The 27694-nt window shown below is 37.1% G+C and overlaps 1 protein-coding gene across 2 annotated transcripts in view; it reads left to right on the top strand.

The window, feature by feature from the left end:
• Window positions 1-27694, top strand: part of LOC100495742 (tolloid like 1) — an 83189-nt gene that overhangs the window by 17734 nt on the left and 37761 nt on the right. For both annotated transcript variants that reach the window (XM_031895464.1, XM_031895465.1), the window contains exons 3-5: window positions 19536-19646; window positions 26081-26161; window positions 27205-27351. In XM_031895464.1, coding sequence (XP_031751324.1) covers window positions 19536-19646; window positions 26081-26161; window positions 27205-27351 — 339 coding nt within the window. The remainder of the gene's footprint in view (window positions 1-19535; window positions 19647-26080; window positions 26162-27204; window positions 27352-27694) is intronic.

Genomic DNA, 27694 nt, shown 5'->3' with positions numbered 1-27694 from the left:
TGGAGTCTTTATTGGTGTTACTTTTTGGAGCAATTAAAACAACTGCTACATTCTCCTAGTCACTTCCCAATGATAAGCAATTTTAACACTGCAGTGCACTTCTATGTTTGATCATTTTCCATCTCCCCCACCCCCATGTCAATGGGTAGTGACCTGCAGTGGACAGTGGGTAGTTTGATAGCTGCTATTTGTTGTTCCTGTTTCAGTTGTCTCATAAAAAGCGGTGGTCTTTGGGACTGATGCTTTAACTTTATTTTAGACTTCATTCTAGCTTGTGCTTTGCCTTGTTATTCAGATGGTTATCCCTTGTGGGAGGGCATGGAACACATTTAAATGTGTCGGTAAAGTAAACAAGGCTAGGTTTACCTTCCAACCCAGTTTGCAAAGCTGTCCTCCATTCTTCTACTGAGACTCTAATGGAGTCTGTTTTTATTTTGGGATACAAGCCCCCATTAAGACTGTGTTGTCTTTAAGGAAATCAGCCACGTAGTATCCCATTGTTCCTAATAAAGGGATTTATAAAGATGTAAGAGGATTACTATTTCAGCTCCTGTGCTTATCCAAGGTATACTGGTCTGGAGCCAGTGTTCTTTATATGCAAATGAACTGCCGCATACTTTGATGTCATTCAAATACCTCTTGTCTTGTCTCCTCACAGACTAAATTGTTCTCACTTGGGTGTCGTTCATAGGAGCCTCTCAAACCTAGGACAGAATGAACCATCCCAGGGTAGAATACTTCAAATTCAGCGTTGCTTCCACTAAAATGGGGTCAATTTATAGACTTTACTCATCATCATAAATGTCTTACAACAGTACTGTCTGTTTGTGAAAATGTAAACGAACACGGCAGACAAGTAAACACAGGCAGAGGTGCCACATTGTTTGGACCTATGTAAAGTAGTCAGCAGTTCCATTCAGGCTACACTTGCTAAGCAGGTGCATAACAGGTTTGTGGCCTTGGAGAGACTTAGGGAGTTTTGATTATTCTTCTAATTGCTCCTTTCAGCCTTTGCCATGTATTATCTAAGATCAATGAATCTCGAGAGCTTCTGAAAACACTTCCTGTTTCATAGGATGAACTGATATAGACTGATTTTATATGTGGGCAGATACCATACTGATTTCATTGGTGGTTTGATCATTGGAGCCTTTGGGTAGATTGTGACGACTACATGAATCCCAGTTGCCCCAGCTGAACAGTTCTGCTCTTGGTCAGTGTTGCTCAGAGTAGCTTTACTGCAGCTAACAGTTAAGCAACACTAAATGGACATTATTATTAAAAAAAACAGGGAGGACATTACATTTTTTTAAGTGAGACTTTTTCCTAAGACCATTTAGAAAACACTGTTACCTTTCCAGAGAAAAGGTCTCTGCTAATAAAAATACAGTTTTATGCAATGTCCTTATGAGTACAGTTCTAAAAGTAAATGTTAATCACTAATAAAGAAACTAACAATGACTTAAAAATAATGCTTCCATTAAGCTGGTCATACATGTACCAATAATATCTGTACATTTTTTAGTACATGCATGGCGTCTCCATGAACCTGACTGTTATCTATGTCTGTATTGGCTATCTATTCATTTGGGTGTGGGTACTGCATGGTAGAAAGTCTCATCTGCCAGTGTTCAATATCTACCAGCATATAGTACATCACCCAGTGAGGAAGTGAGACGTCATAGCTTCTCTCCACTTCCTCCTGTTCCAATAATTGGAGCTGCCTACCAAAATTGGAACAGTAGAAAAGCATGAATCTATTTATAGTCCATTTAGCCTGTGGGTCATTCAGCTCCATATCTAGAAAAATTGGTTCCTCTATGGCCCCCTTGAAGGTCATGGCACAAGGGTTGTACTCTCCACCTGTGTTTACTGCCAAGCAGAGAAACCATTTGTTGTACACATATACCCCTAATGAAAAAACATAAGCAAGTTTAAGAACTGTGTTTTCTGACATTGTTTCAGCTGAACCCAAAGCTGAGCTAATAATAAATCATATAAAATGTATTTAGTATTGATATATCACATTAAAATCAAATTAAAAACTTGGCTGGCCAGCCTACCTTATTCACAACCACATATAGTTACATCCATTTAAAACCATAAATGCACTGTATTAAATTGTTTAAAAACACAAAAAACCTTATTTCAAAAACCTTAAATAGCAAGAAAAAGGAGAAAAAAATTAGATATTCCTTTTAAGGAGAGCGGTATTGTGTTCTCTATGCAGGTTCCACTTCAATTATCCTGGTGGGGGTTGGTGAGAGGAAAAAGTTCTTAATTTGCAGAGAAACACTAATAATAAATCACCCCTTAAAGAATACAAGGACACATTTACTTTGGATGGTGCAAAATTGCACTCCTTGTGCCACTTGTGCCTACCCTTTGTGCAGAGAGGATGCACTTTGCAATTTGCCAATGGTACAAGGGAGTCTTATACGTAATGCTTTGAGCAGTGTCACACTATAGGGTTTTCCTGTTACAGGTATAGGACCCATTATCTAGAATGCTCGGGACCAAGGGTTTTCCGGATAAGGGGTCTTTACATAATTTGGATCTCCATACCTTAAGTCTACTAAAAAATTAATAAAACTTTAATTAAACCCAATAGGATTGTTTTGCATCTAATAAGGATTAATTATATCTTAGTTGGGATCAATTAGAAGGTTCTCTTTTATTACTACAGAGAAAAAGGAAATCAGTTTTAAAATTCTGAATTATTTGATTAAAATGAAGTCTATGGGAGACAGGCTTTTCACAATTTGGAGCTTTCTGGATAACGAGTTTCCGGATAAGGGATGCCATACCTGTACTAATAACATTTCTAACATTATTGTACAGCGCTGCGGAATATGTCGGCGCTTTATAAATAAATGTTAATGTAATGTAACATTCTTTTAAGGGCCCTGTCATACAGGGGGCAGTTCATCACCCGTGGGAGATTCCCTTTAGACGATGAAACCCCATGTGACAGCGCACTAAATGGATAATATGTTAGTGAGCAATATTTGCTCTAAACTAGTATCTAAAAATGATTTAAACTATTGCTTTCAAGTCTTTTGAAAACTGTTTTCTGATGGGGTGCTGGTATTAAGTATCACAAAAGTCGCCATTTCTCCGGCATCTGGGGAAATAAAAACTAGGACTCATATCAAGAAAATGTTGTCTTGGTTTAGATAGATCTAAAACAATTCAGTGTTGGCAGTTTTCATGGGTGCATTAATTTTTCTTATTCTTAAAAAAAAAAAAGAATGAACAGGTCAAGTGTGTACACTACTGGGTAACAAAGCTATTGAAATACGTTATAAAAGAAAAGATGGATAAATAACAGCTTTATTTAAATATGGCTGTTCAAAGGGTAGGCTATTACCTCATCAGGTGGATTCTAGTAGTGCCATTTACAAGTATATTAAGAAGCACTTGTAAAAATGAACAAAAGATAAAACCTACTTATAACACATTTTATTCCAGTAGCAGCAGTTACACAAAGACAATCACATAGTATTGTTTATGGTATGAAAATATTTAATAGTAAAACTACTCTGATCCACAGGTAAGGGCCCCCGTTTATTGCTATCCTTAGCATTGGTGCCAATACACACATAACATTTTTCTTGCACAGTAATATTTAAATCTCTTTAAATCAATACAGCAATATTCAGCACATGTGCTACATGCATAAATATGGACATTTACAGATAAAAACCAACAAATGAGTTTACCCTAATTTCCCATTGAATTCTCCATGTGTTTCAAACCACCCACACTGAAATTGATGTTTTTTCCTTCGAAGGAGGTGGCATAATATATTTTGATATTGATTCTTAATATAATTTTTATGCATGCTTTATTTTTTAGTGGAAATCTGTGTAAGTTAGGTGCAAAATGGAAAAAAATGTAGATTCTGGTGACTATAATATTTTGATCTTGAAGAGGTTTGCAAAAGTATACAGAGACCTCCAGACTGAGTTGGCAGATTATTTACTCATAGAGGAATGACCAACTGATAACTTTCTGAAAATCAACCAGATGTATACCTATAAAATCTTGTTACACCAGGACCACATTGGCACACATTCCGATATAGTTGTGGACCCTTGGCTAAACACTTCATCTGTTATTGTTAGAATTACATTACTATTCTATATGGCACTTTTATTATTTTTAATAATAATAATGCACCATGCATATACCTTAGAATTGGGGTACTACAGAATATTTGATATTTGGTTGTGTGCAGTCAAATGAACAAAATAATAAAATAAAAATAAAGTTTATTAGGACATAATAACTTGCCTATGGGCACTTCCAAAACTGTACTAATAGAATAAATTATCCTTACAATGTATATGCCGGCACCAAAAAGGTAGCAAAATAATCAAATATAGTTTAATTAAAACACAATGCATTTTTGTTCTTTTTTTCCTTTAATCTCGCTCTGTCAGCCATTCTATACATTAACTAGCAGATCTATAATATGTGCTATCTTTGTAGGCCACCTGAGAAGTCGTTCTGTAACTATTACAGTTACTGTATATTTTAGAAATTCACTTTTCAGTGGATAGAAAATTCTTCCATCCAATGTGCACTTTTGGGCAAAAAACATGACACAGTGACAGATGGTATCTATTCATCGCCAGTGAAGTCTGCCATTGGACTTAGAGTCCAGAAGGAAATGCAGAAAAAAAGCAAACATATTTTGATAAGAACATATTTTCACAATGATCAATGATCAGTAAGTGTGTTTGCAATAGTGGACATTCTGCCTTTCATATGGAACAAAGTATCTGTAATTTTTTGTGTGTGTAGAATTCCTTCCATATATATTACATATAAATCTGCTATCTAATAGGAAGACTAACACTTAGGGGCAGATTTATTAAAATGTGATTTTAGATCTTAATACATAAAAACTCACCCACATTAAAGAAGCAAAGTTAGAGTTCACCAATTGATAAATATGCTTCTTAAAATCCCTTAGGAATGAATAGAACATGGGTGAATTTTTAAGTAATAATCTCTAAACCCACATTTTAATACATTTTCCCCTTAATATTGAGGAGGTTTCTCTGCTTTCTATATTACATGATTTTGATATGGCGATTATAGGGGTCATTGTGCTGCTCATGAAGCAATTTTTGTAGTTTGTACGGGATGCTAGAATGGGATGTTTCAGAATGGCAATTATATATCAACTCTATGGGGCTGATTTACTTACCCACGAACGGGTCGAATGGAGTCCGATTGCGTTTTTTTCGTAATGATCGGTACTTTGCGATTTTTTCGGATTCTTTACGAATTTTTCGGATCCAATACGATTTTTGCGTAAAAACGCGAGTTTTCCTATCCATTACGAAAGTTGCGTAAAAAGTTGCGCATTTTGCGTAGCGTTAAAACTTACGCGAAAAGTTGCGCATTTTTCGTAGCGTTAAGTTTTAACGCTACGAAAAATGCGCAACTTTTCGCGTAAGTTTTAACGCTACGAAAAATGCGCAACTTTTTACGCAACTTTCGTAATGGATACGAAAAACTCGCGTTTTTACGCAAAAATCGTATTGGTAACGAAAAATTCGTACAGAATCCGAAAAAATCGCAAAACATACGAAAAAGTCGCAAAATGTTCGTTTTCAAGTCGGAACTTTTCCAATTCGGGTCGGATTCGTGGGTTAGTAAATCAGCCCCTATGAATCTGAATCTCATGCATTTATATATTTATGTTACTTATACTGTGTTCCGTTTAAATCTTCGGAAAAGGTTATTTACAGTGAGTGCTTCTCTCACTGAATCGTGCTGGCTGATACATTATATAGCTTTAAGAAGGGGTTGGATGGCTTTTTAGCAAGTGAGGGAATACGGGGTTATGGGAGATAGCTCTTAGTACAAGTTGATCCAGGGACTGGTCCGATTGCCATCTTGGAGTCAGGAAGGAATTTTTTCCCCCCTCTGTGGCAAATTAGATAGGCCTCAGATGGGGATTTTTGCCTTCCTCTGGATCAACTAGCAGTAGGCAGATTTCATACAGTATAGACATAAAAGGTTGAACTTGATGGACTTTTTGACTTGATTTGTCTTTTTTCACCCTAACTAACTTACTGTGTTACTGCAGTAGCAATAGAGGGATCTTTTTAACATCTGTGGAGGCCATTGAAACACATAAAAACTCTGCTTTTAAACAATGTATGTTTCTTTATTAACTGCAAATCCATTGTATGTATAGTGATGTGGAAAGAGCTAGCGTGTCGACATATATTCATCAGGCCATCTTAACCTACAGGTGTTTGGGGCACTAGGTTAGCACTCAGGAGACAGGTGGTAAACTGAAATGTTATATATATATGAAACCTTACAGTACAAAGTAAGTGTTTGATGACCTAATTGCATAATAATATGTAATGCTGTCAGCGGACACATCCAGCATGGTAAAGCTATTCACAGGGACACGTGGAAAGAGATTAAATGACAAGATGACTCTGATGTGTTTGTGGATATATAGGAAGTGGGGATGATCCAAGGAAAGATGTTTGCATGTCTGTAAGTACTGTTTACTATTAGTCTTTTCGGTGACTGAGTTCCATGTGGCAGCTTTTTGTATTGTAATTTGTTGTGTTCAGGAATTCCTGTTTCTGTTTCCTGCTGCACTTACAATGCACCTGATCATGAATTCTATTGTAATTACTATTCACGCTTCTTTTTACCATTATTTATTTAGGTTGTTGCATATTTAGGGTCTATTTTATTCGGTTTCCCTTATATCTTCCCAGTTAGTATAACTTTATTTAACCTGTTCTCCACAGGCCTATTTCTCAGAGAACAGACTAATTAGCACTTCAGCTATTTATAATTTCCTGTCAGTTGATGCTGTTGATATTTTCATTAAGCCTGTTCTCATTTGCTCAGAGAAATCAGTGCTAGAAATACAATATTTAGCATTTCATAATGAATATACAAATGTAAAAAGAAACTACAGAGCAGATCCAAGCATTGCACAAATTAATAACAGAGTTTCTTTTTTCTTACTGCTATGACTATAGTGAGCAGCGTTTTTCCCAGACCCCACAAATGGCTTCTCTAATGGTGGTGCCATAGTCAAAGTATTATTGTACTTGGCCAGAGGTACATCAGTCCTAGGACAGTGAACATTATTTCCTACTTAATTGGTCCCTTTGAACACTGACTGGGATGTGTTCACTCTTTCACCTGACCCTATGATTAAGTATGATCATTTGGGCTTTTGTTCCCCTTTAAGTAAGAAAAATGCCTAGAATCTTTTATTTGCCATGGCTGTAGCTTGGTTGGGGCCACAATTAAGTTGTGGCATTTAACACCAGACAAGTACTAACCTTCCCCATTATTTATTTTACTACAAATTAGCCACAAGAATAAAAGATCAAATTGATCTAATGAGGACTTCATGCATGTGGGCCTAGAGATTCTCAGATGATGAGAATGAATGGATTTATTTATAATATATAGTGATTTTGTTGCAGTCAACCAGTTTGAATAAATTGGCTAAACTGATGAATGTTTGATGGGTATAAGACTATGGCCAGTTCATGGTGCTCATTGTTGTAAAAATCTCCAAAATAAAACTAGTAGCCCTTTATGGGACCATTTACATACTGTTGAGATAAGGGACTTGCACTTTTCCACTGCATCTTTATTTTCTTGTATTCTAAAGAAAATGATGTATGAGATATATTGTCATTTAACAGAGCCTGGCATTGTACATATCTTTCATAATATGTTACATGAAATCTTTCACTTTTTAAGGCCTTCTTGCCTATAGGAATCCTGTCATAAGTGAATGTGTATGTAGTTTAATGCATGGACTAAGATCAACAAATAGACTCCCCAGGCGCAGTGCATCTTTCTAATAACTGCAATAGAAAAAAAGTACAAACCGTTTTATGAATGTTCAAAGTGAAAATGGTTCCAAGATAAATACCATGAAATATTAACACTGGCAGGTAATCCTGTTCATGTTATTGTTAGGAAGACATGATGTGAATAATTGGCTCTCCGCTTATCTACTATCATCTCCATTATTAAAGAGCAAAATGCACATTGCCAACCTTTTGTTATCTAGTTTCCCGACAGCAGTGCAGTCATATACATTGCCAAACTTGCTTACATTTTTTTAAGCATTCACCATTGACTTAGTTATCTCTTCCTGGTAGCCTGCATCCTGCCACTTAGCTGGAAATGTCACATACTCTTGCTCATTCATGCTTCCTTCAAAGAGATGAATAAAAAGTAATTGCACAAAATACTCAAAAACGCAATATGTGGTCTTGGAGACGCATTTTCAACTTTTAATATATATGTAATATAATGTTAAAGAAAAGAGTTTAGGTAAATGCGTCTTAGTCTTTTTTTATGGATGCAAGTTATCTGATTCCCACACTGTAAATTCTTACATAGTTATGTGTAAATGTATTTCACGATGAGGTGGGACTTAGCATGGTAAAGCCTGTATGATATGCAGAATTAAGATATATTATTTTATATGACACTGAAGGGCAGCACATTTCTGCAATGAATAGCTAGCTGGCTGTTTCCAACCAGTGCACTGTCTCCAGGGAACTCCCTGTGTTTGCATTGGTTTCCTCCAGGCACTCCAGTTTCATCCCAAATTCCAAAAACCTACAGGTAGGTCAAGGCTGAAGCCACACTGGGTTGATTCTTGGCCTAATTAAAAACAAAGACCAAGAATTAGCCCCTACACTGGCATCAACCTTCTTCTTTGCCTGTACCCAGAACCATTTAATCGGTTCAGGTGCAGGCACGCATAGGGACATATTTATTATAGTGTGTAAGCCAACATCACTGGTGATGTTGTCTATAGCAACCAATAAGATCTTTGCATTTGTTTAGGTTTAAAAAAAAAAATGTTGATTGGTTGCTATAGGCAACATCACCAGTGATGCTGGCTTACACACTATAATAAATATGCCCCATAGCATATATCTGCTCTGAAATTCAAACCCTTGCGTTTCTCGCCGCATGTGCTGGTTCTGAATCTGTAGCAAGAAAAAAGCAAATGGCACTCAGGACTGCAAACAAGGGTAAAACCCTTTTAAAAGTTTATTGCGGAGGTGCTAAGTCCCTTGTGGCATCAGCCTAATAAAATTGACCTTAGATTGTAAGCTCCACTTGGTTAGGGCCTGGTATATAACCTCTGTAAAAGTGCTGAGGAATGTATCAGTGCTAATAAGAATAAGGCTGAGCAGTTTTGCCACACACACTTAAAAAGTCAAAGTTAAACTGTTCTGGTTATTGAGATATGCCAATAAAACCAATATATGCTTATGGAATTCAACAGCCAATGAAATTTTCTTTTTCTTTAAACAATCAGCCTATATGGAATGGCATAACAATTTTTTAATAGAGGGCTCCACACATAGACTAAAGCCTAACTAAAGGTTGAACTTGTAAGGACCCGGACCCTAATCATGCTATGATTAGATGTGGGCTATATTTTTGGTTTCTACCAGATATAATTACTCAGCTGCTACAATGATAATTAAACATTGTGCTACTTTGCAGCATTTCTGGATGGAGGCACAATTCTGATACTGTTGCTGACGTTATAAAAAAAAAATACATTTGCTGATTTGGGTAGAACAATTGTGGCCAGTCTGTTGCGGCTTAGCTTCTGGTAACAAGGATCATCCCCTAGGGAGTCATTTTTGCTAGGGGAATAACACAGATACAATGGAAATTCATACTGACTGATTATGTGAGATTATTATGAACTGATAAATGAGCCATAAATCTAGTCTACTTCAGGCGACTAATCTTAAAGTGTGCCATAGCCCTAAAGCTGGCCATACACGTGGCGATCTCACGATGTTTCGTACGACCGTCGGTCGCACGAAACATCGTCAGATCCGCCACACACCATTCAGGGCTGAATCGGCAGGTAAGGAGGTAGAAACAATAGGATTTCTACCTCCTTCTGCCGATTCAGCTCTGAAGGGAGAATTTTGGTCAGGCGCCTTCTATGGCGCCCGATCAAAATTTTCTAAAGGTGGCCATACACGCACCGATATTATCGTACGAAACCTCGTTTCGTACGATAATCGGTGCGTGTATGGTATGTCAGCGAGCCGACCGATGTCGCAGGAAGCTGCTGAAATCGGTCGGCTCGTCGATCGGCCAGGTTAGAAAATTTTGATCGGGCGCCATAGAAGGCGCCTGACCAAAATTCTCCCTTCAGAGCTGAATCGGCAGAAGGAGGTAGAAATCCTATTGTTTCTACCTCCTTACCTGCCGATTCAGCCCTGAATGGTGTGTGGCGGATCTGACGATGTTTCGTGCGACCGATGGTCGTACGAAACATCGTCGGATCGCCACGTGTATGGCCAGCTTAACTTGGCCGATCGGCGAGCCGACCGATTTCAGCAGCTTCCTGCGATATCGGTCGGCTCGCTGACATGCCATACACGCACCGATTATCGTACGAAACGAGGTTTCGTACGATAATATCGGTGCGTGTATGGCCACCTTAAGGTTATGTCAGTTATTTAAGATGGTAATGGGAATTTTTAAAAAAAAATCATTTGATGAAAGCTTTAGGTGGAGCTATGGATAGTTGGGACAATGAGCTCTTATATGAATATTTCCATTACAGTTTTAAAAAGTTGTGTGGTTCTCAAACAATTTCAGCAGTGGCTAAGAGAGAGGGCAGGGCTCAGAATCTCAGTCATCAAAGGTGCCTTCAGGGACAATACCAACGTATAGCACTCTGCTTCTTTAATTATATCACTTGGCAATATTTACATACAGCAAATACTTAGTGACAGAATGAGGGCAAAAATGGCAGAAAAAGTTAGATTTTTGACCTTCTCTTCAATCAAATATGAAAGGATTTGACAAATGCAGCTCAGTGAATCTTGTTGGAGAGCTGGCTCCATTCAATTAGCTGTGTTTGCAATTGATTTCTTTGGCTCTGTAATATGATGCAGATGGTCTTTGAACAGATTAACCCTGCCTACTATTATTTCTTCATTGCAGATTGTTTTGTTTAAAGTACAGCATTAGAAGGGTCGTGCTGTAATGAGGGATTGAGCTAATATGTTTACCAGTAGATAAATGGGTAAACAGGTGAGCAATTCTCTTTGGGGTAAAGACAATGGATTTTTGTAATTCATTGTGTTGCTTGAGTTAACAAGCAGCTCTTTGCTTTTAATCAAATATTATTTATCCAATGTTTGTTATAAAGGGGCTCCAGCTAGATTTACACATGCGGACAAGGAAATGTTTGCATCCCCAAGGAGTTCCCACCCAAAGCCTGCATTGGTATTTGTGGCCTTTAAAGGGAAAAACACTTTTTGACATGAGCTTAAAGGACAATGAAAGGTTAATATAAATTAAAAGTAAGTCTAAAGGCATTCTTTTTAAGTACTTACTGCATATCTAAATTCCCAGATCCCTGCTTGCTTCTCTGAGATATGGTGCTGGCAGCCTACAGCAGTGTGAAGACTACAGTGACATCACTGAAATATCTCTCCCCTTCCTGTAGGTGCCAGCGGCAGCCTTCCTATTCTCTGAGCATGTGTGTAACTTGATCCTGTCTCCTGTTCTGAGCTACACATGCCCACCAGCCAATCAGAAGCAGATCTGGCAGAGGGGAGGGGGGGGAGGGAATGAAACACATGTGCAGTATGAAGCAAGGAGGGAAAGGAAGGGAGAATATCTTTTTAGAGATGGCTGCCTGTTCTAGAAAATGTGAAGTAAGTGTGACTGAGTAAATATTTGATTAGGTGAGCCAAAAGTGTGGCGTTTTTACTAAACAATAGGGGGACTATTGGGCAGTATGCTTTTTAAATTTTGACTTGCATTCTCCTTTAATGAGTACTCATAAGAACTTATAAGCCATAAGAGCCGTGGAAGATGGGGAGGTTAGTTGCCTGCAACAAATCTCCCTTGTCGCGGGCGACTAATCTCCCCGATATGCCATCCCACCGGCTAGAATTTAAATCGCCTGTGGGATGGCATAGGCGGTGCTGCAATTTCCCGAAATCGCGGAAGTTTCCTCTCAAGGCGGTGGTACATTCAAGCCGGCGGGATGGCATAACGGGGAGATTAGTCGCCCGCGACAATCTCCCCATCTGCCACGGCCCTAAATGTTCTGCAACTTCCACTGTGTAATGCCACCCCTGCCCCATTGTTTTCCTTTGTAAAGTGATGAATTCTAAGACTTGAGGGCCTCTGTTTTTCATAGTGGGTGGTGAACAGAGGGACCTATAGGGTGAAGACACACAGAGATACTAGTAGCAGCTTCTAGTCGTGGCTACTAAAATAGACAGTGCTGATCATTTACTGATAACTGTCTCTACATGTGTTTTAGCAAAGGCAATTCTCAGTATTTCAGTCATATTTTCTGGCTCTTTGTAGCCATGGCAAGCAGCTGCTACTAAGTAGCTCCGTTCATTTTAGGGATGTACCGAATATTGGTGATTAAGTATTTCAGCTTATGGAAAGAACTATATTTAACACATGCATGACCGGTTGTAGTCAGATACGATCATTTGTATACATTGCTCTTAATAAGCACTGTGCCTGTGGGATGTAAAATTACATTGTCCCAGTAATTGAGACTACTTTCCAATTGTCATTCCAGATGTTAGTGCTTCCATCGACTGCACATCTGTTGTAATGTATGCGCCGTTGCAGCCTGTATTCTGATTCTTTACATCTTATTCCCATGTGGAAATTTAAATATGTTATTCCACCAAGTGCTATACATCACAGCAGCTTACATAACTTGAACAATATGGTAAAAGCTCTTTTCTAGGTCTGTACATTATCCTACTGATTTTTTTTTGATTGATCAGGCACAAAATATGAAAAGGAATATTTTAAAAAATACATTTTTACCCATGAAGTAGGGTTACAATTTACAGCTATATTGGAAAACAAAGTTTGCAGCAATAAATATGGTTCCCAAACTGTGGGGCTGGCCCTCTGGTGACCGACTGGAGCAGTGGCAGGGGGGTGCTCAACCTGAAGGGTAAGAAGTGGGGAGGAACACCATTTGCTCTCCTAGATACTCCTGGAGTCCCATCTTAAAGGTCAACAAGGATGAGACTGAGGTGACTGTATTTGCTAACTTAGATATTTTTGAAATGATAACTTAATGATTGGAACAGTGATATTTTCCCATCTGTGTTCATTACTTTAGCTAAGGGGAGCCTCCGGCTAATGGTTGGTCTTCCAAGTTAATTCCTGACCAAAGGTTGGTTCTTCAAGTGGGGACTGAACTGAAAAAGTTTGATAATTACTGGTGAAAGCACATATAATTCCAAGGCATTGTACCACAGAATGCACTGCATTGTGGGTAAAATGGATTCCTTTTTTTGAGTGCCAGATTCAGTTTGATGAGAAAGGCATCCTCTAATTCAGTTCCACATTTCCCCATACACTTCTGTTGGGTCTTCATGAGATAATCCACAAGATATGTTTTCTCATTGCACTGAATCTAGTCCTTTTTTTGTACTGGTTTGTCATAAGAAGTCTGATATTAGTGCAGATGCCAATAAATATTTGGAAAACTTTAGCAGTTAGGTAGCTTATTTAGATTGATGATAACCTTATCCAAAAACACATGCAAAAAAAATCTAAAACCCCTGGAAAAATCTGATATGAGTAGCTAACATGATGCAGATTCAGTTTACGTTTATGGTGAGGTAATAAAGTGAAAACAAGTTCATAATATCATTTCTGCCAACAACCAGATATGTTACAGGTGCCAATATATATTTTCCTGCTCAAATACTTCTAGAAGTAAGGGAATTAAGGGAATACTTACAGAAGAAAAATGGTATTTCCGTTCTTTTCAGTGCAAGTGCAGTTGTAGATGGTGCAGAAAATGATTTTTAACACTAGGGATATGATGTCATTCAGACTCATAAGTCACAATGATGAGTGGATTTGAACTATGCAGGGTGGGGTTTAACTGAATTCATATGGGGTGATCTGTATTTTATACTCCAAGTCTTACTGAAGTTGACTGCATTCATTTTTTCTACATTTACATTTTTAGTTAACAAAAAACAATTTTTTTACTTGCAAAATAAATGTCAAAATGTCAGTTTGTTCTTCCTTAACACCAACAATTAATCTTATGTAGGTTATCTAATTACAATTCCTGGTCAAAGCATTTCACAGTTATTAAGTATAGCTAAACGCAATAAGATTATTTGTCCTTTCCAGCTTTTACTACAAGACCATATCCCCTTCAAGTCACATATGTTTTTTAAAACCAGAAGCAAAGTATCATATTTGACTCTACAGGAAACCATTCTCCCCATGAACTCCCTTACAAACATATTGAAACTAAAGGGAGACAAATTAGTCACTCAGGCACTGGTTTTGGAGTTTGACTGGAGTGTGAATCTCTCTGCAGTGTTCCGTCCCTGTTTGGATTAATTGTGTGTGAGCAGTTACAATATGTTACAGAGTAATCCAACAACTGAATGTGAGGTAGGGGGTGAACAAGAAGAGTTTATGGTTAATGATTAGTGGTTCTCCATTTTGAAACCAATCCCAGATAGCAGGAGCAGATATTTCATAAAAGTGTCACTTGGAGGGTTCAGCCCAACACGTGTATTTTACCCACTAAAAAGGGACTGTTATTTCTACTGGTGTGCGTGTTTCTATGAGAAGTGCTGCTGAATGTGATAAAGTCCCTCAGTGGTGCCTACCCAGCCAGTTGTTTCCTCATATTTTATTGGATGTTTGGGCAAAAACACTCGCACTTTTTAAAACCACATGTCTACTTTTAAAAAACACATGTGTAAAAATAAAATGAGTCCAAAATGTTTTCACAAATCTTTGTGTGCACCAGAATATCTTGTGTGCTTTGTTTGTGCGTGCACAGTTTCGAGAAGTGTTCCCCAACCAGTCGCTTGGGAGCAGCATGTTGCTTACAGTGGTCTCAAAGCATTTTTGAATTCCTGACATGGATGCAAGTTTTGGAGGCATAAAGACTGTGGGGCATATTTACTATAGTATGTAAGCCAGCATCTCCAGTGATGTTGCCAGTAACAACTAATTAGCAATTAGATTTAAATGGTCACCAACAAAAGCAAAGATCTGATTGAATTCCATTCACAGACCTTATTGGTCAACCCCTAGGAACTTTCATGCTTTTTCATGCTTGCATTGCTCCCCAACTGTTTTTATATTTTAATGTTGCCCACGACTAAAAATTATTGGAGACCTCTGGTTTAGAGGAAATACATGACCCAGCCTATATCTGCCAATTGCTTGGTCCTATGTTATCTAAAGGGCTCATTTACCAACAATGTGAGCCCCAAGTGAAATCCATGTGAAATCTTGTGATATCTACTTCAATAAATTTGAAAACCTGTAATACAACCTGGCACCCAGAGTATCTGAGGCCCATATATCCAAATTGCCAAGGTTAAAACTTCTTTATAGGTTATGAGTTAATTGTAGAATTTAACTGCAAATTCCTTTAATGCTGGGAAGAAATTTTCTTCAACTGTTAATGTTGTTAAAAAACTGCCTATTTTCTGCCTAAAATGAGGCTGCCGAAAAGGCGAACAAATAGAAGTTAGCAAGAAGTTTCTAGACAGTAATTACAGACTGATTACAACACAAAAAGGCCTCTTATTGCATTTCTACAGAATTTACTATTGACAAGATTATTGACTGACTTTTGGAGTGCTTTCTTTAGGCTATGGTCCTATAAATCATCACAATGATTTTAATTTAACAGTGTTGTAACAAGACTTAAAAATCAATTGTACTCTGGAAATGTGCAATGCATTTATTACCTTCCAGTGAATTCATGATGGAGTGTGCAGCTATGTGGGGCTCCCCAAACAGACATCAGCACAAGTACTTTGGACAAATATTCATTAGACTTGCCTTTTCTTTCCCACAATAGAACACAATGCCAGTGTACTCAAAATATTTAGTACTAGATTTATTAAAGGGATTTAATTTGTGAAACCAACATTCTTTAGTCATTTTATGCTTATTACAAATGGTGATTCATGTGCAAACATTCTCCATTCTAAATTTTGTTTAAACCCTTAAAAATATTGGTAAGAACCTTGTTATTACCTAAGAAAGTACTACTTATCCCTTTTAACAAAGTAGAAAATGCAAAACTCATCTGTGCATATTATCATTAGTTAAACCCAGGGCTTTATACACTGGTCCATGCTTTCCAACTCCACTGAGCTGTAATTGTAACCGGAATTTTTGTGTATATGTCACAAGGAGATTATATAACATGTGAATACATAGGCCTCTATAGCCTAAAATGATCATACTAAATTGTAGAAAGGAATGCTCATACTGAAATACTTTTTATGATATCTATGTAAAAGCTGTTAGCAAACTAATGAACAAGTTATTCCTGTTAATGTTGTACATTTAGGGGCAGATTTATCAAAATGTGAATTTAATCCATAAAAACTTGCCCATGTTCTATTTAGGGATGCACGAAACCCACTTTTTTGTGTTCGGCCGAACCTCCGAACCCACACAGCAGGATTCGGCCGAATCCCGAACCAAATCCGAATTAGCATATGCTGATTAGGATCGGAAGGGGTTAAAAATCACGTGCATTTAACCCTTTCTGAATTCTAATTGGCATATTTTTTATTATGCTAATAACCAAAACCGAATCCTTAAAAAGACGCCGGGATACGGCCAAATCCTGAACCGAATACGGGATTCGGTGCATCCCTAGTTCTATTTATTCCTATGGGATTTTTAGAAGTGGATTTATCGGGGGGTGAAAGTCAGAACTCATCATTTGATAAATACACCTCTAAAAAACCCATAGGAATATATAGAATGTGGGTGAGTTATTATGTATTGAGCTCTAAACTCACATATTGATAAATCTGCCCATTTATGTTCCATTATCAATCCCGTGCACTTTGCCATGCCCCTTAGATTGCCCTTTATTAGCTTCTTTAAAGGAGACTGTAACACCTCACATATTATAGATAGATATCCATGGCTAATAATCAAAGTTATGAACATAGAATAACATGGAGGAAAAAATGGCAATTAAAGTTGCCTTCACAAAAACCATTAAAGTTGTGTTAAATATGAACACATTCACTTTTCCTTTAGATAGGTACAAAAAGAATAGAAAATGAACAATGGGAGGCTTTTACCACAAAACATTACTTTTCTTTGTTACTTACTTTGTTACACAGTGGGGCTAATTTATTAACACTGGGCAAATTTGCCAGTGGGCAGTAACCCATAGCAACCAATCAATTGGCTTGTTGCAGCCCGCTGCAGGTAGAACAATGAAAGCAACAATTTGATTGGTTGCCATGGGTTACTGCCCACGGGCAACTTTGCCCAGTGTTGATAAATGACCCCCAGTGTGTGCGACTCTTTTGTTATGCTCTTATTGATACTATGTCGAGCATCTAGATAACGCATCACATACGAGAAGTTTGGACAAAGTGTGCAGCAGCTACATATCAATTGTGAAAGAAAAATGAAGACATTGTGGCCCTTTAACAATATAACCCTATAAAAGGAATATTGCTTTTCTGTTGCTAAAACGTTTTCTCATGGAAACAGCTGCTGTCCCAGACGGTGGCCTAACTAGAGCCTTGGGCCTTGTTTAGCCTTCTCTCCAGAAACCTAATCAATTTTGTCGTTGTTTCTATTTATAATTTGATGGTGCTCCTCCAATAGGAATATTTACTTTGTTTATATATCCTACTGAGAAAAGTGTCTGTGTAATTGGAATGCTAGCTAGTTACTAGCATAAGATACTATTCTTTACTTATCCTGAAGACACTATTTATTTATCATACTTTACATGCTGTTTTTATTTTATTAGAGATGCTGAAAAGGGCAAGCTCCCAAGACACACCCGTGAGAGCTGTCCTTGGTAGCTATTATTTCCAGGGCTCTGCCAAGATGGTGTGTGTGTGAATAAAAAGCCCTGCAGCTCTAGCTGGATCACAGAGCAGAACCCATTTAAATAGAACTGCTTTATATAAGAGACGTTTCTTGCATTTTAGCCACACTAATCTTCATGTTCATTTGTTTTCCTGTCTCCTATAAGGTTTTGTTTCATCTGTGGGAAAAAAAACATTTAACTCACATTGCCAAAAGGCATGTTTCCAAAGTATAGTCTTTTGAAGTCTGTGGCTAAACCTGCGGTCAAAGTGGATTATTGTCTGTTGTGTCTATTTTATGGCATTGTCTATCTCTATGATTTACAAGAACAGATGGCAGTGAGAAAGTATTGTACATTTCAGACAAAATATATCATTATTTTGTATTGACTGATTCCATCTTATGTAGCCCCATAATTGTGAATATACTAGTCATGACTTTGAGGGCATTAGATTTCTAGGAAGATTTTGTCCATCTCATTCTTGATATGCAGTATCTAGTAGAAAAAAGTCTAAAGCAACTTGACTTTCTGAATATTCTTCCAACTGGGAACTTGGATGAGTGGTGAAACATTTTCAAGAATACTGAGAAAGTCCAGTTGCTTTAGATTTACCTCGCCTAGATACTGTATTCAGTTTTAAGCTTTATTATCCTGCTTTACTTGTATATGAGAGTTTATGATTGAGACTAAAGCATATTTCTGATACACCATTTATATTGTACTTTGTATTTGTCTATATATATATATATATATATATATATACAGGGTTGGAATGACAGCACACGCAGGATGTTTTTCAAGAAGAATCACAGAGGTTTAGATAAATAAATGTGAGGCTTTATTCAGTCCGACGTTTCAGTTCCTATCTGGAACTTTCATCAGGGACAGTCATTCCAACCCTGTGTATCTACGCTTTCAGCACTGGCACCCAGGTATTATCTTGCTCTTATGGTGTGCAGCTTTCCAGCAACTCGTTTCTATATATATATATATATATATATATATATATATATATAATAATTGAAAAAACATTTTTAAAAAAATAAGTAAGCAGTAAGCATTATAATGGAAGCATTATAATATATATTATGAGCACTTGTTTTAGGGTTTACATCCTCTTTAACTTTATCTATAGAAAGAGTTGAAGTGCATTTTGTTAAGAATATGAAAATGCGCTTTCACCCAAACAACGACATCATGAATAGTCATATACAATACAGTTGGCTCCAAGCATTAAATGTAACCAAATCCTGATGGATATTTCAAATGACTGTACCATACAGATATCCAACATGTGGCATAAGGCAGGAATGTGAACTGAAAACGTTGTTTTGTCATTTGGATGGAGATTTTAATAGATGTCTTTGTACATAGTTAGGGAACTTTTAATTAGGTTTTTGACCATGTGAACATTGTCTAAGAATGCCAGGAATGTCACTTATTCACTATCAGACACTTCTGTAAATACAGAACTTAGTTGGCTTGTGTGAATTTCTTGGGTGGCTATGACAATTATATATATAAAATAGGACAGCACACCAGTATCAATAAAATGTTGAGGTGAATGTTATGTTATGTATATTTGTAAATACTCATATTTGTCATTTTCCTTTCACAGTTGTCTTTTGGGGAGATATTGCCTTAGATGAAGAAGATTTAAAAATGTTTCACATAGACAGGACGATTGACCTGACACAACATTCGAATGAAAAGCTGGGACACACCACAGGTAGGACTATAAAGGCATCTTTTATCCAGTTTATAATTGTCAGTATGTGCTACCAGGAATGGGCAGTGATTTAATGCAACTGACCTTTGTGAATATATGTATATTGATGTATAAGTCCTGTATGCAAATCTCTACTTTCTTGTATATGACTTGGACTTATATATTAGCTTTAGCATTTTATATAGATACATCCAACAGATATGAACATGTATATGTGTGGGAGGGGGGTGAAATTTTTTTTTTTCAAGCTGTATTGTATGCTGTATGCTTGTCAATGGAAAAAATATGTATCACAGTAATAAAATTGAAATTTATCAAAGTGTGAAATAAGGGCTTATCAAAAAAATTCACCCACTTTCTAATCTTACATGCTGATAAATCTGCCCCTTAATTAAAGAAAGTAAGCATGGTCATGGATGTTTGTCATAGAATGAAAGAATATTTGGTATATTCATGTTATTCAGTAAATTTACTCTAAGCCTAATAAACAGGTTGTAGTATGATTATTAATTAACATATGCTGATTAGGATCGGAAGGGGTAAAAAATCGCTGCCCGGGCAGTGTAGGGGATTCTTTTCCCCTGACCATTGAACCCTTTCCGAATTCTAATTGCCATATGCTAATTTATGCTAATTAGAATTTGGTTCACCGCGGATTTGGCCAAAGCTGAATCCTTCTAAAAAAGCCTGGATTCCTTTTTATATGTTAACAAAATATTATAAAAGATAATATAACTAATTGCACTCAATCTACAGTCCTTCTTAGCATCCGTACCTAGTAGGATATTGTGCAGTTTGGCCATTTCTCTGCTCAAATGAGGAGATCTGACAAAAGTTGTGGAGTAGCTGTGGCTCCCCTCACATCCATATTTCCCATAACCCTATCCACCTACTGGTAGATTTTACTTTAGAAAATTACCCCTAACATGCTTTACATGCTTTACGTGCTTTACATGCCTTACATGCCTAGACAGTTGGGCAATATGGTCAAGATCAGCCAAACTCCCTGACAAAATCTGGACATATATGGCCACATTTTTTTCATCAAGAAAATCTATCTTGTGGACTGAGATGCACTGAGTTTCCTGGATGAAACCACTAAAAGCCTGTCATAGCTCCAGACTAAATCCACGGTGGCATAGTCATTTGGGAACAAGAATAACACATACAAAGCATTATAATAATGTTTTCATAGTGAGAATTTTCTTTACATGCATACTAAACATAGTACTCACTCTAAAGTATGCCAGCTATTCAGTAATGCTAACAAACCGAGTAATGCCAGTAATGCTAAAAATCCCAGTTTTTGGGCTTTTGTTTTTCTGGCTTGAGCTAGGGAAAATTCATTAATGCATTTGTTTTAATTTTAGTTTCACTCCCATATTTTCCTGTTCCCGTGTGCTTATTATTTTACATATTGGTCAAAATGTTGCATTTGTCAGAGACATGTCTTAAAAATATGTAGCTAGTTTACTCCTGAATTAAATGTAGATATATACAAATCTGTTATTTTTAATGGAAATTCACTTTTGCTTTAAAATACAGAAAGCAAAATACAGAAACAAAAAATATCCTAAGGTTCTTAGTTTAGTCCTTAAGGTACTTAGGTAGATGACACCTTTGCAACTTTGTTATTATTGCCTAAGGGTAATATTAATGCTGAGGCAAAAGTATGGCAGCTTTACAGAAAATGTAAATGCAAACACTCAGAGAATGAGTGCAGGGCATTGTGGTAAATCGAGACTTGGCCCGAGGAGAGCTCACTTCTGCTACTGTACATTTCAAGAATATTAACCAGCAATGCAGAAAGGATGAAGACACACGGAGCTACTAGTAGCAGCTACTTGTTGTGACTACTAAAAAAGACAATGCTGATCATTTACTGATAACTGTCTCTATGTGTGTTTTAGTAGAGGCAATTCTCAGTATTGTCTATGGCAGGGTATTTTCTGGCGCTTAGTAGCCATGACAAGTAGCTGCTACTAGGTAGCTCCGTGTGTCTTCACCCTTACAAGTAACCTTAAATCCATTGGGAATGTTTACTATACGAATAACTGGAATTTTTCTTAGAATTACATTTTCTTTCAGTAGGCAATACTTTATTTCTGGGTTAATATATGGGTTAATACTGTTATTGGTTAAATTTCCTATTATAATGTTAGCAAGAACTGCTGTTTGTAATTCAATTACACTTCCATATGGAAGCACACAGAAGAAGGCTGTATTTTTTTTAAATGTAATTTTTAATTTTAATTTAATTCAGTTGTCATTTATTTTTTCTATATCTTTCATAAGGCAAGGCTGAAAACTGCAGATATCAGGAGTGCTGCTTCTGTTTCTGGTGGCTGCCCCAAACAGTGGGACTACCCATAGGGTGGCACATCACCATGCTCACTATTGTCTCTTTGTCACTTTCAAGTAGAGTAGCAAATATTCTATATTCAAGGGATTACAGTATCCCTGTAATGTAGTTATACAGGCCTTTCCTCTCTAACCATAAATGTCTGCCTAGTCCCCTGTTACTATTGCTGCACGTCATTATGGTGTATTTCTCATTAGCTTCTTAAACAACAGACTGTCCATCTGTAGGTCTATTGGCCATATACGTTATGACCTTCATTGACTTCTTTGGATGATGTCATTATTTTAGTATAAGCTGTACCCCAATTATGTAGTGTAGCAAATAATTAGCATTATAGATGAAAACTAGACAGAGCTGTTCCAAATATCTACACTGTGCAATGGAAATCATGCCTACCCTTTCCACTCACACTTCCAGGGGGACTCGTTATCAGACGTATGCAATCACTGTCACTCCATTGATTCCCATATGTTAATATCTGTTTGCAGATAGGGAATATATGTTTGTCCTTGATGCTGACTGAATATGTACTGTACTAGATTCTGTATACTTTAATGGATTAACTAAGTTCCAGTGGGCAAGCTTTCAAGAATGATGTCTCCCCTTTTTCAATTAACAGTGCATGTGTGACCTTAGAAAACCTGCACATTAAGCGCACAGCAAAGCATCTTTCTGTACATGGAATGGCTTGTAAAACAGAGGCAAAGTTTGTGGTTCTTTTCAAGTGCTCTCCTCAAGGCCAATCAAGTTTAAGATTGCTATGTTCCAATTTATGCAACCTTTCATGTTACAAATTCATTCATAACATGTTTTACATGGCCTAAACTCAAATGCCACACGTGTGCCAGGTTTCATGGACAAAACTGTGGCACTGAATGCTAAATTGCATGGAACAGGATCAGTTTTTGGGGCAATTGACAGACGACATTAATAAAAAGCCCAAAAGAGTTGTAGTGCGGTGTCTGCAAACACAGTTCTTGTGTTCAGGTACTTATTATAGCAATCTAGTTTTGGTGTGTCAGATCTAGAAAATGCAGCTTGTTGTGTACAAAGAAATACGCTAATGCAATGAATCACAACTCTGGAACTAATGGAATTTATTAGCTGATGTAGTTTAGGCGTGCTTAAACCTGCTTCTCAAATGTATGTACATTATACATATAAAAAACCCGGGTGTAAGAGGCTTTATGGTTGGTCTGATGCCTCTTCTCTGGGAAAAATTGAATTGGTGGGCCCCCGCTGGCCAAAGAAATTTGTCATACTATAACACTCAAGCACATGAAGTTCAATATAGTAAGGCAGGCAGTGAAGAAATGGTCTGCACTTACTGAAATAGAATGATCCCCAGGTGTGCCGCAAGCAGACCTTGGAGCAGAAAATGGTGATGACAAGAAAAAGGCAAAGAAATTAAAATAACCATGTTGTAGAGAAGGATGCTTGTGCCAAAAGTTATCCCCAATGAATAGTGTGCTAATGAGCCTCTTATCCTGGTGGGCCCTGGGAAAATTATTCTGTGCACACCATTTTAAGACTCTTTGCACAGGGGTCTGCAAGTATTAAATAATGTAGTACAGCATTAACTGTGCTTTCCACATTGTGTATGCTTCTTTAAAAATAATTCTATGCACAACCTCCCAGCTTTAGGGAACGCTGATTATTGTACATGTGTGACCCCCGCACCCCTGTCCCTGGACAATTGATTTGGCAGATCAACCTCTGGTTCGGTTGTTTGAATGGTCCACCTATGATGAAACCAATTGCCTGGGAGCTGGCATACCAGATGCTGTGGCCAATTTTTAATACTCCCCTTATGTCTCTCCTCTTTATTATACAGATATGTTAATATCATTTATTTTTTGTTGGTTGACTCTATTCATGTTACTAAATGGTATAAATACACACGCTTTTGATGGGTGAGTCAGTTGTCAAATTTCTTAGCAATAAGATTTTCTGGGCAGTTATTGATACGTATTGAAATCTTGTGAAGGGCTGCATATGGGCTGCTTATCTGGTCTGTCAACATTTGTAGAGGAAAAGGGTGAAAGTTTCATTTGGGGAGGCTACCTATAAATTGTTTACTATATAATCATATAATTGGTCTCCCTTATGGGAGGTATCTATCCCAAGGCTTTATTATGTTCCCTTCAGCTGCTTTTTTTGGAAAATATTCTCTCTCAACTTTTCTGTGGGTTAGAGTAACCCTGTATAACGTTTATTGTCTGTTCCTTAATTAGCTTTGATTAACTTTACTCTGTAATATATGCCCCACATCTAAATGGTCAATGTTTATACTCCCTTACTTGGGTACCACATATTTTAATGAGTACAGTAAATACTTATTCCTTGTATACATAAATGTTGTTGCCAGTTTAAGAACAAATAAGAAAGATAATTGCTGCTTTATTATACAGTACTTTTGTCTTAAATAAAACTATCTCTAATATCTAATCTCTCTCTAACATATTTGTGTTTTTGTTTCTAAGAGAATTAAGAATGGTATTGTCGTGGCACTGGTCCTTGCATTGGTATTACCAGTATTGATTTTGAGCTTTATTATTGGAGCTGTAAAATAACATCAGTCTTTCTTGATTATTAGGCCTTTTTAGCTTGTATCTGGGTTATTGATTATAAAGCTACACAGGAGTACCTCTTGAGATCTTATTACAACCATCAGCTGCCTGATAGCTTTGCAGATCCAGTGTGATTAAAGGATGTGGTTTTTCAGATCCGTTTCAAGCCCAATAAATGTTTGTACACTGCATTTTTGGCTGTCCTTTATTTAGAACATGTAATTGCTCCTCGTTTGAAAAAATAAAATTTATTAAGTAGATGAAAAAGTCAGTGGTGTGCAGTCTAGATGAAAGCAAAGCATTTGACTGCCAATCAATATGGCACAAAAGACATGAAGGTCACAGGGAGCAGCAGAGAAGCCTCAGATAATAAATTGATGATGTCATTGTCCTGACCCGTCTGAAGGAATCTTGGCTTGACGCTCTACTTGAGTTTGATGTGCTGGCTTCACTTATAACACTTGCTTGGTTCATATTTTATTCATCATATGGGAAACCTTTTCTGTGTTTAATCCTAAAGAGCAGGAAAATCAATCTATTGGCGCTCCGGTGTGCAGTGAACTGCAACTCCCAGCACCATGAAATTATTATTAAAGGATTATTATACATATGGTTTTACAATTCCATCAACAAGGTTTTAACCCATTAATGGCTTCCCATCAGTGGCTGCATGAACCATAATTGGGGTCTGATCCATGGTGAGCAGCAGGCATCATTGAGTCAGAATGTTGCATACTATTGCCTATTACACTAGCACAGTGTTGTCCAACTTATTATATGTAGTAGGATGATTATGTCCCATATAGCATGTTTAAGGGGCCTATTAAATTAAAATGATAATGTCATACAGTGAAATCTATTGAGCCTTCAAGTAGACTGGACATAAAATCCTTTGAAGGGCCACATCCAGCCCATGGGCCCTTAGTTGGAGAGCCCAGCCCTAGCCCATAGGGAGCACCTTATTATTTATAATAAGACATGCTTGCTATTTTACTGAACAGGATAAAAGCTAATTACCTTTTTCAATATTATTCATATTAAGTAATGCTGCTTACTTTAATGATTAGGATATAAACTAATTACCTTTTTTTAATGACTGCCATAGGAAATAAGGACTGCCATATTATTCATAATAAGTAGTGCTGGATATTTTATTGACAGGGATAACAGCTAATGACCTCTCCTCTTAGGGAACCACCTCTTAACTCAAGAATAAAAATAAAAGTAAGATAAATTTGAAAAACGAAATGTTGTTCTGTGTGCGCTTTTCAGTGTGTACTTCTATGCTCTTGCGGTCTCCGTGTGTAGCAAGCATAAGACAAAAGCTAAACCAATTAGATTTGTTGTAATGCAGAATATAATATGCGGTGTTAAAATGTAGTATTGCTATAATGCCGTAATCTTCCTATCAATGTACAAATAAATCAATGCATCCTGTAAACAATCAGTGTCTTCTCTCCACATATAAATTAAGTATAGCATTTTTTTTTTCTGTTGTCAAGGTGGCCTTGAAGAACATGACCTATCAAAAAGGAGAGGAGCCCTCTATCAGCTTATTGAGAGGATAAGAAGATTTGGCTCTGGTATTTCAACTATTTATATAATCTCTTACAGCACCATTATTGTATTTATGTAAAACACTCACCAAAATGATATACATACAGACCAGATGTATCTTGGGTTTGCAGCATTATTTTTTAATGCTTTCTATGTTTTATCTCCTTTTACAAAGATTTACATTGAATCTTACTGTAACATTGAATCTTACTGTAACATTGAATCTTACTGTAATGTACATTAAAGCGTTTATTATGATATTTAGTGATATTTTTAGATACAGCTTAGTTCACCGGAATTGTTGGCAATTGTGTTGTGTTCATTTTCAAAAACTGGGCAAGGTTCAAAGTGCTAAAGGTGCATAAAAAGCATCCTGATTTTTGATCTTTTCACCATACTCCTAATGACTTTGCATGCTAAGGTACAACTTCTGGAATCGAGCACAGTGCATTGCATATAGCTTTGGGCTCCTCACTGCCTACTACTGGCATTGCATTTTACAGAATAGGCTGGTTGTCATGTAGGAACATGAGGATTCAGGCAAATGCCAGAGGGGCTGCTGTAAGATGCCACAGACAGTCACTATTTGTTGGGCCAGTGCGGGCTGTTTTTGCCTCTGTGTACTTGAAATGCCAGGGCCTACTTTGCATCTCAGTCTTGTGTATCATTCAGAACACACTGGCTGGGTTGCTGTGGGGAAAAAAAAGCCTTAAGGTAGCCCTGTACTTACCACCTATTTATATAAGAAAACAGCAGTGTTTATTTGACAGTGATTATTTGACCTTCCATTTAAAAATACATCCCACCTATATGGTTGTACAAACAGCAAACTTAAAATATATCAAGAAACATTTCTTCAAAGTATTATGAACATGATCATTTTTAGTAGGGGTTTTAAAGGGCAGCAATATGTCCTTGAATATAGAAAATAATTACAAAAGTATTTTTTGAAGATGCCATTTAGACATGGAGCATTTACAGTAGGCATGGTTATGCAAGTGAGTTCTTTCTGAAACTGACAAAATACACCTATGCTATGTTGTAATGATATGCTTTATTTTGTTCCAAGAAAATGCAACAGCAAATTCACAAAAAGCAGATACTACACAGTCTTGGAAGAGTAAGAAAATTAGAACACCTAGAGCAGCTACGTCACGAACAGAGAGAATATGGCCCGGAGGAGTTATACCGTATGTCATTGGGGGCAATTTCACTGGTAAGATGCCCTTTGCTTATGCTGCAGCAAACACTATGTAATGTACCAATTAAAAAGCTAAAAGTCATGATAGCTGATGCAGGCGCAGTCAAAAGTGGAAACACTTGCAGCATTATTATATTGTTACAAAGATTATTCACTCAGTTAACATTGAATACGGAATTGGATATATGAGATTCATCTATTTAGTCTGTGTATTTGTGTGTGTAATCTGTATGTTTGCCTGTTTATTTGTCCATATCTTTTCATGGCAACATATTTACTGTATTCAAAACAAATGGCTGTAGTAAAATAAACAAGGGCTGCTTCAAGAGAATGTTTTAGGAACTGCTCCTTTATGAAG

Source organism: Xenopus tropicalis, chromosome 1, assembly GCF_000004195.4.
Source record: "Xenopus tropicalis strain Nigerian chromosome 1, UCB_Xtro_10.0, whole genome shotgun sequence".
Lineage (NCBI taxonomy): Eukaryota > Metazoa > Chordata > Amphibia > Anura > Pipidae > Xenopus > Xenopus tropicalis.
Note: the sequence above shows the minus strand (reverse complement) of the source record. Positions and strands in the feature narration are given on the sequence as shown.